The sequence below is a fragment of the Herpailurus yagouaroundi genome, unplaced genomic scaffold (assembly GCF_014898765.1).
Source record: "Herpailurus yagouaroundi ecotype Mexico unplaced genomic scaffold, PumYag 160, whole genome shotgun sequence".
NCBI lineage: Eukaryota > Metazoa > Chordata > Mammalia > Carnivora > Felidae > Herpailurus > Herpailurus yagouaroundi.
Genome location: NW_024412401.1, coordinates 44383051 through 44392637, shown reverse-complemented (window position 1 = coordinate 44392637; position 9587 = coordinate 44383051). Strand labels below are relative to the sequence as shown.

Genomic DNA, 9587 nt, shown 5'->3' with positions numbered 1-9587 from the left:
GCCAGCCGAGGGTACAGCAGCCTGGCTGGGCTGAGCAATAGGGGATTCAGTTGCCTGTGCACCCCCCCCCCCCCAACCGGGGCTCCAAGCCTGCAGAACCTGTCCCGGCCAAGCCATTCCTACAAGTCCTCCTAGGCTCTCAGCAAGGGCCCCCGTCTCTGGCAACTGCCCCTCAACAATCTGCCCAGGGTTTCCGGGCACCCGGAGGCTGCAGCAGGGGCAAAGGCAGCTCCCTGGTGGTAGCCCCTGGGGCCCTGTAAAGCGGGGCGCGCTTTCAGCCTGGCTTTAATTACAGGGTGCGTTCCTGATGCCTGGTCCATCTATATTTATCTGCAGGATCTCACTAATTAAATTCCCCACAGCACCCGGCAGGCTTGGGGACAGGAGCGAGGCAGACAGGCAGGGGGGCTGCAAACTTCCTTCCTTTCCTTCTCAGCCAAGAGCACAACAGAAGCAGCCCAAAGTCCCTCTCCCTCCCCTGACCCTGCTAATGTCCAGATCTGAGGGGCTGCCCGTGGCTCTGCCCCGGGGAACCCTCCAGCCCTGTGCCCCCCTAACCCCGGGCACCCGTGCCCACCCCCAGGCCCCAAGAGCAGACAGTGCCCAGCCGCCTGACAGCCTCCCCCCATCAACTCGGATTCCTGCAGCAAGCAGAGAAAAGTGCCGAGCAGCTCTGTTGAATCCCCAACTCTGCCACTTTGCAGGGGCCAGAGCCTTCTTACCGTAGGAGTCGTCTTGGTCCAGGAGGGAATCGGGCTCCATGGCGAATGGGCCCCCAGCCCCTGGCCCCACCTGATTTATGAACCAAGGCTGTCTCCATGAGCGTCTGGGTTTCTCCTTTTGTATTCCATCTGGCGGTTTTTCCAACTAGATGACTGGGTATTCCTGCAAGCAGGCCCCTCTCCAGCCCTCGCCTTCATACAGTACATTTAAAGTAGCAGTAACCTCTTTTTCCTCCCCCCGCAGCCGGGCTGGAAACATTAGAAGGGACCGAGGCAGCGAGATGTCTAAAATAGGAAGACGCCGGCAAGATTGGCCTGGCTGCCGGCGACGCTGGCTGCGGGGATCTGGCCCGGCTGTGCAGACGGAAAAGCTAAGAGGTAAGGCTGAGCTGGGGCTTAGCATCTGGAAGCTGGCTCGGAGGGGGCGGGGGGGGGGGGGCCAAGGTCTATGGCGGGGCGGGGGGGGGGGGGGGGGCCGGCCGCCCCCCCCGGGGGCGGGGATGGATGGTGGGTCTCCTGTGTTCACCACCCAGCGCCCAAACCCCAGGGGCTTCTCCCAGGCCCTGTTGGAACCTCCCACTCAAATCTGTTCCACAGACATTTCCTGCAGTGTGGGGGGGTGCAGAATTGACTCATCCATCCATTCAGTTAGTCATTAACTTTTTCCTGAGCATCTACTCCACGCCAGACACCGTGCCTGGAGCCGGGTTTCCAGCGGGGAACAAGGCGCAGGGTCTCACCTCACGGAGCTCACGGGTCAGCGGGGCATTGCAAAGCGGTGGGGGGGGGGGGGGGAGTGCCGCAGAAACATGCAATGGGGGTGCCTCACCTGCCTGTGGGAGGTAGTCAGGGCAGGCTTCCCGGAGGAATGGGCGTCTGAGGATGATAGGAATCGGTCAGGTGAAGGCGGGAACGAAGGAAACGTATGCCAGGTGGAGGGAGCGGCCTGTGCAGAAACCTTGAGCCGAGAGGGTTTGTGGCGTGTTTAGAGTCCCCGCGTGAGTTCCGGGTGGTTGAACTTCAGCAGTGGCCGAAGGAGAGGTAGGGCAGACGGGGGGAGTCGGGAGAGGGTCAGGCAGGGCCTCACAAGGACGCTCGCAGGCCTGCCCCTGAGGATGGTCCGTGGGAGCGACACATCCCAGGCTGTCCTATAGAAAGGCCTCCCCGGCCCCGGTCACAGCAGGACCAGCTGGAACGCCGGGCACCCCACTCCGAGCAGCCACCAGAGCGGAGCAGCTCTGGGCATTTACCTGCATTTACCTGCACCGTCTCACACACCGCTCCGTGATCCCTCTGACAGAGACTCTGGCTGTCCTGTTTTACAGGACGGTGCAGCTTAGACGGGGCAAGTGACTTGTCCGAGGCTGTGGGTGGCCTCCAGGGCAGGCCTGGACCCCAGAGAGGTTACAGCCTTGGTGCTGGGGGGGCCGGGGGAGTAATTCATTCGATCTGCGTTAGACCCAGAGTACAGACCAAGGCTATAGGCTTGCGGGAGAAGTGTGCCATTTTGGCCCAATCAGGGAAGGCTGCCTGGGTGAGGAGGCATGTGAACTGGACAGAGGGGCTGAGCAGGGGAAGGTGAGGGCATCCCAGGCAGAGGGGATGGAGGCAGGAAGGCAGCATGCGACGGGAATGACGAGTCTGGGAGAATGTCGGGGAGATGGGCTGGTGGGGGCTGGAGTGAGAACAGGTCATGACAGTCTCGGAGCGTCGGCTCCATTCAGCTGGCATGGGGCAGCCTCAGAAGGCATTCTAGAGAACGGCCTCCTTTCCAAGGAATGCTGGGTAGTCCCGCCAGCTGCCCCTTCCCAGTCTTCATAATGCTCTGCACTTAGAGCAGGAGAACGTTCTCATACACGAAAGAAAGGTAGGAAGGAAGGAAGGAAGGAAGGAAAGAAGGAAGGAAGGGAGGAAGGGAGGAAGGGAGGAAGGGAAGGCTTTCTGCCCCACAGCACTGTGAGAACGTGAGAAGATGTGCCTTGGTGACCAGCTTTTTGGAGACACGGCACTGGTGCTGAGGCAGAGGGGACATCAAGAGGAAGGAGCCGGGGGACAGGGACAAGCTGGGAGGCTGGTGGGAGGGGCCTGGCCAGGGGTGGCAGGGAGGAAGGTAACCCCCTGGGCCCCTCGCAGCCGCCTTGTGTCGCCCAGCTAGTGGCTGCTGACGTGGTCACGGCCCAGCCTCTGGGTCACCCTTTCCCCCTCCGTTCCAACCTTGGCTGCCAGCGATGATCCAGGCTTCCAACCTCCCGCTGCCTTAATTACAGGGAGGCCGGGCCCTCCCCGGGCAGCGGCAGGCACTTCCCTCCCTGGCACATGCTTTCTCATGGGTCAGGATCAGAGTTGGGTTAGACGGGCGGCTCCCACCTTTCCAATCCATTTCTCTGTTTTGATGAATCAGATATGTTTTGGTGTAACCAGAGCTCTGAGCTCAGGGATTGCTTTACAACAAACGTGTCACGAGCACGGGGCTCCATGTCCTTCCCGTGGGGACACAACAATGCAAACAGATCCGTCTCCTCCTGTTTGGACCCCATTTGCCTGCTTTGAGCCACTGCCCTCCTGATGGACACCTAGGTTGTCGCCGGTCATTCAGGATGTGACAGAAAACACTGGGAGGAGTATCTAGAACATGCTCTGTGCACGTCTGTCTCACGACCTCCCTAGGGTAAAACCCCAGATGTGAAATGTCCGGGTCAAAAAGTGCCAGCATTTCGGCACTCCTAGAGTGGCGACAGAGGGCACTCGGACTCCATCTGGTTCTTTGACTCAGTCCGCCCACAGTTCTGGGGTGCCGATTGCGTGCCCGGCTCTATGTCGGGGGCTGGGGTGGCCTCGTCCCTGCCCTTGCAGCCGGGGGAGATACATACAATGTCAGAGAGGAGTGCTCATCAGAGAGCTAAGCAAGGCCACGTGACAGAGCAGGACAGAGTGCTGCAAAGCGTGCAGCCAGGTGGTCAGGGAGACACCTCTGAGGGGGTGACCTCTGAGCAGGGACCTGACCAGCATGTTAGTGGGGGGAAAGCAACTGGCAGGGGGCAAAGCTACTGAAAAGACCCTGAGGTGGGAGTGATCGTGGCAAGCTGAAGGGGCAGAGCAACAGCCGGCGTGGCTGGGTCTGGGTGGTCAGTCAGGAGAAGAGTCCGAGGCAAGAGAAACGCTACAGAGGCCACTTCATGGAGGGCCTTGTGGCCAGGGGAGTGTGGGAGCCACAGCGGGCTGAAGCGGGACAGTGACATGAAAGGCTGCTGCGAGCAAAGTGGCCCAAGGAGGGCCAGAGTGGATGCAGGGAGACAGAGGGGACGAAGAAGGACAGATGCACTCAGGATATGTGTAGGGCCCTGGGTGCTGCTGGACAACCAGACACAGAGGAAGGGACAAGAGACAGTCCAGGAGGACTCTGAGACTTGCCGATTGTTCAGGGAGCCGGGGGGAGGCCCGGGAGGAGAGGGTTTGAGGATGGAGATGTGGAACTGTGTGGTGGGAAATTGACACAGACACATGGAGATGTCCCGGAGGCCCTGGGGTGGAGCTGGGCGGGGCAGTGGGGCCAGTGGGTCTAGACCCGGGAGCTCGGGCTCCGGACACAGCCCTGTGCACCAGCCCCTTGCGCGGCCCGGCTCCGGCAGCAGCGGGAACCCCCTGGCTCCAGACGTGACCTGTCGCTCTGTGTAGCAAAAGGGAACTAAGTAGTCGCTGATGGCAGCTGGCCCCAAGTTCTGGCCCCGAGAAGGGACGTCACCAAGCAGGGGCCGGACGAGGGGGAGCCCGACGCTGGGCACCTGGTGGTCAGCTTGTTCATTGCCTTCCCTGCTGGGGAGGGCGAGGCCAGCAGGCTGGCATGGGGATGATCCTATATCTGCCCCATTCACTCTCTCTGCCCCGGCCACACCCTAGGCTGGACTGAGCCGGGGAGCCAGAAGCCTAAAAGAAGAATTGAAACCCAGGGATCTGAAAGCTGGAAGAGTGTACGTACAAGGAGCCATCTGGTCAGCAGAATCAGGAAAGCCTTTGCAGAGGAGGGGCCAGCCCAACTGGACGGTGAGGGATGAAGAGGAGTTCGCCAAGGCAGCCGCAAGGGGTAAGGGCAGGCAACACGACTGCAAGGCATACCCAACATTCTGGGCCAGGAGGGCTTTCAAGTTCTCTTCTGTCCTGCGTTCTGACTTTCTAGCTGAATCCTGCTGTTAAAGCCTAAATGGAGCCCGTGGGGAGCCCACAGCGTCCAGCTCCTCCCGGGTCTCTGAGCTGACCCAGAATAGCCCGTTTCTAGAACACAAACAGATGGAGGCCAGGGGTCCGTCCTGGAGCATCCTGGCTGGGTTTCTCGGGCGAGGACAGCTAAGCTGAGCGGGTCCAAATCCCAGCTCCCCATTTACCAGCAAGTGACTCCACTTCTCAGTGCTTTTGTTTCCTCATCTGTAATTGTAGGATAAGGACGGTCCCAGGTCCCCAGAGGGCTGGCAGGAGAACCGAGTTAATGCAGATGGAACTTACAGCACTCTTCCCTCCTCCTCTCCTCTCTCCCTCCGCTTTCTCCCCTCCTTCCCCCTCTCCCTTTCCCCTCCCTCCTCCCAGACCCCTCCCTCCCTCTCTCCTTCCCCCACAGCCCCACTGGACTGCCTTTTGTAAGAGACCTCTATGGCTGTGTCACCAGGAGGCCTAGACCTAGGCCATTTCCTCTGCCCAGACCGAGATTCCCCTAGAGCCTCACCCCTTCTTTATCAAGGTCTCTGGTCAAATGCCGACTCCCTGACCGCCTTCTCTAAGATATCCTGCCCCGCCCCCTCCTCATCACTCTATATGCACCCCTGCCGTCCCCCACACCTGAGTTTTCTTCCTGGCCCTTAGCATACCGTGTGACATTATATATTTATTTGTGTATTGTCTTCTGCCCTGGCTTCCCTGCAACCTCCATGCCGTACCCCCAGCACCTGGAACAGTGCCCAGTGCAGTGGACCCCCAATAACTATGCGCGGAATGAAATATTTGTGGAAGAACTAAGCATTAGCTGTAATTGTTATTTTTCGCCACTGCCTCCTTCCTGTCTTGATTTAGAAGCGAACGATCAGGGAGCTCTCACCGAGGACCAGAGCCTGTGTCTCCCAACGTGTGTGTCTCCCAGTATCTTAATGCTTATCTGGTTGGACTGGTCCTCCCTTCTCCTTAAAAGGCTGGGCACCAGGAGGGAAAACAGAGGGTTTTCTACTGGGGCGGGGGGAGGGGCACGTACTTTGAGCCTGGCATTCTCTATGCATCTCCCTCATCAACTTCCCAAGAAAGGTTTTCTGAGTCCCATTTCACAGATGGGAACACTGAGAGGCGACACCACGTCTCAGAGCAGTGGCAGAACTGAGGCTTGAGGGCGTGTCTGCCCAGTAGGAAGGCCCCAACGGCCCCCCTGTAGCACCCAAGTGGTGCCTCCTGGGGTGTGACTGGGTGGGGGTGGCAGGGAGGCTCGGAGATGGGGCAGGGCCAGCCTTTGGTGGCTCCACATTACGTCCAAGCAACCGCCCTTGACCATCTCCTGTGCTTAAGGAAAGGGGTGGTTCTGCTTTTGTGGCTGAACCTCAGTTTTCAGCCCCAAAACTGAGGGCTGGCATCTTTTCACAAGTCATGAGGCAGCCAGCAGGGAGGAGGGCGCATTACAGGCTGGCCCTGTCATCAGCTCCACAGGGCAAGGAGGGGCTGGTCTCTTCCTGATGACGGCAGCTCCCCGTGTCCGCAGGGCCCTTGTGAGTTTCCGTGTGCTCTTAGAGAACCCTGAGCACGTCCTGGGGGGAGCCCAAAATGTTCACCAAGCTCACACAGCCAAGCAGTGGTAGCAGCAAGGCCCCAAATCTGGAGCCGGATTAGAAACCTGAGTCCTTTGTGGCCCTGTTGGGAAGGTTAAGCAACTTGCCCCCGGTGGTCACAGCAGGCTCTGAGGCCGGACTCTCGACCACAGTGCGCTGTGGGTTTTTCATGCTGCACCAATGTGAGGCTGAATTATCATTAAAGAACCTCAAACCTTTCCCGGAAGAAGGCAAGCTCTAAACACATGCCCGGAGTTGGGGGTTTCCAGGGCGGAGAGCACGGGGGACGGTGGCCAGAGTCCCCGAAGCTCCGTGAAGTCATTGATGATTTTGTGACGAACTGTGGGGCTCCATAGAGAACTGTGGGGCTCCCGGCTGCTGGGTCCCAGGGCCCTGCCTCAGGCCTCAGGTTCCGTCTGGGAAGCCCTGGAGATGCTGGCACACACGGCCGGCGGGCAGCAGGATGAGACACAGGCGGGCAGGAAGCGAGGGGATTCTTCAGCAGCCGGCAAGGATAGTGCTCTCTTCTCCCCAAACCCCCAGATCGTGCCTGGCACTGAAGCGCCTGGTCATTGCCCTGAGAGAACCCCAGGCCCCCAAGAGCCCCAGGTCGGAGGCTCATCCAGTACAGCGTCCCGAGAGGACAGGAGTCTCCTCCATAATATTCTTGATCCAACCTCGGCTTGCTTACCTCCCAGCATGGGGAACTCACTCTCCACCAGGCTGACTCCAACTGACTCCAAAGTGAGGTCCCCACTCAGCGGAATCATGCTGTGTCCTCCTGGTCCTACTTTGCCCTCCATGGTCACGTGCAGTGATTCTGCCCTGGGGGAAGCCCCTAGGATCATCAGAACCACCCCCACCCCCCCTCCCCCCGGCCATGAGCTCAGCTCTCTGCACTCCACCTGACCCTCACCCCCACTCCCAACCCCATGCTTCCTGGCTAGTTTTCAGGTTTTGTGGTGAGTCAGGGAAAAAAAACCCCAAGAAGCCTGGAAGCATTTTACCCACACAGCAATGACAGCAGTCCGTGCAATTCAGCAAACTTTAACCAGAGACTATGTCAAGCGCTGGAGACCCAGGAATGAATCAGTCCCTGTCCGTGAGGATCCCCTAGGGGTGGGAGGGTAGAGAGACCTACCTGGGCGTCAGCCAGAAGGGGGAATCAGCAGATCCTCGTCACAGGCGGGTTTGAAACGATCTTTCAGGATGGCTAGTTTTCCAGCGGGAAGACACGGGGAGGTGGCAAAGAGAGAGAACGTACAGGGCGCATGGATCCGAGAACAAATGCCAAGTAGTGGGGCCACACAGCTGACTGATTTGCTTGGGACGGAAGATATCAGGCATCAGCAAACCTTCTCTGCAAAGGGCCAGAGAGTAAATATTTGGGGTTTTGCAGGCCAGACGGTCTCTGTTGTATTTTCTCAGCTCCACTGCCAGAGCTCAGAAGCAGCCATACATGACATATAAATGAGTAAGTGTGGCTGTGTTCCAACAAAACTTTGTTGACAATGAAATGTGGATGTCACACAATTTTCTTGTGTCATAAAATATTATTCTTCTTTTGATTATTCCCCAGCCACTTAAAAATGTGAAAAAGCATTCTTAGCCCACAGGCTATACAAAAACAAGTGACGGGCCGAGTACTTTGCTGACCCTGTGCTATATGTGTTTGGGAATACTGGGAGACTGTGCTCAAAAGTTGGGTGGAGGTGAGCCTTGAATGCCAGGGTGAGCCTTCCGAATTGGTTTGGTCAGAGCTTGGTTACGGATCCCACACCCACCGTCCTGGGTGAACTCGCCACTAACCCACCCACCCACCTTCCCACCCAACCCGACTGCCATCGAGCCATCAGAAGCCAGAAAAATGTATGTTGGGATCAAGGGCTGAAATGTACAACAGGACAATCGTTAACAGAAAAGTTGATAAAGTATAGAGACTAACCAGGAAATTTCCCTTCCAATTCCACTGTGTGCCCAGTGGGGACTGTGTTTAGGAGGTGGGTGAGTGTGAGCCCAGCCTCTTTCCTATGCACTTGTACACATGGACACACACACACGCGCGCACACACACACACACACACACACACACACGGAGCGTGTGTTTACCCATATCACACACAGCTCGTTTTATATGATTGTTCCTTGTCACTTAGCAACTCAACTCCACATGTTCCTTTCTCAGCATATGGATGCATCCTCTTTGACTCTTGTCCTGGCCACCGAGCACGGCGTGGTGGGCCATGCTCCACTGAGGGGCGAGCAGGCTGGTCCGCCGTTACCCTCTCGGCACCCATACCCGTCTCTGCACACCAGTGCTAGCATCCCTGTTGCAGAGATTCTCAGCAGCAGAAGCACTGGCTCAAAAGGCGCGAGTACTCACAATGTGCATCGGTATGGCATCCTGGAGCACTTTCTCCTTGCTGCTGGGAATAAGCATTGCAAATCCTCTGGAGCCTGGGGAGTCCGTGAGGGGCCAGTCGGGATCTGCAACCTCAGAATCTCAAGCGCTCCTAAAGGACTCCGGGCTCCAGGTGGACAGACCTGCCTCCTCGTGCAGAGTCGGGCCCGAGACAACACCTGCCTGTCAACACCTTGATCCATCCCCCCGTCTACCTATCCACATATCCACCCACCCACCCACCTACCTGTCCCTCTATCCTTCCATCCTCCCATCCACCCACCCACCCACTCCTCTACTCATCTACCTATCCGTCCATCCATCCATCCCTCTCTCCCTCCCTCCATCCATCCATCCCTCCCTCCACCCACCCATCCGCCCACTTGTCCATCTATCCCTTCACCCTCCCATCCACCCACCACCCACCCACCCCTCTACCCATCTATCTACTCATCCATCCATCCCTCTCTTCCTCCATCCATTCATCCATCCACTCATCCACCTATCCATTCACCTACTCATCTATCCATCCATCTATCCATCCATCCCTCCCTCCCTCCACCTACCCCTCCACCTACCCATCCACCCATTTGTCCATCTATCTCTTCACCCTCCATCCACTCATCTACCCATCCCTCTACCCATCTACCTACTCATCCATCCATCCAT

The 9587-nt window shown here is 58.0% G+C and overlaps 1 protein-coding gene across 7 annotated transcripts in view; it reads left to right on the top strand.

Annotated features, from left to right (window-relative positions):
- The window catches only part of LOC121034934 (uncharacterized), an 18371-nt gene extending 12626 nt beyond the window's left edge, over window positions 1-5745 (top strand). The window contains exons 1-5 of one of the 7 annotated variants that reach the window (XM_040482187.1): window positions 358-879; window positions 967-1100; window positions 1411-1478; window positions 4620-4803; window positions 5301-5745. In XM_040482187.1, coding sequence (XP_040338121.1) covers window positions 872-879; window positions 967-1100; window positions 1411-1478; window positions 4620-4803; window positions 5301-5428 — 522 coding nt within the window. In that variant the 5' untranslated portion in view covers window positions 358-871 and the 3' untranslated portion in view covers window positions 5429-5745. Of the gene's footprint in view, window positions 1-354; window positions 1101-1319; window positions 1479-4619 lie in introns of those variants that run through there. The other 6 variants (XM_040482188.1, XM_040482189.1, XM_040482185.1 and 3 more) reach the window with 6 other exon arrangements.
- Window positions 5746-9587: the final 3842 nt, after the last annotated feature.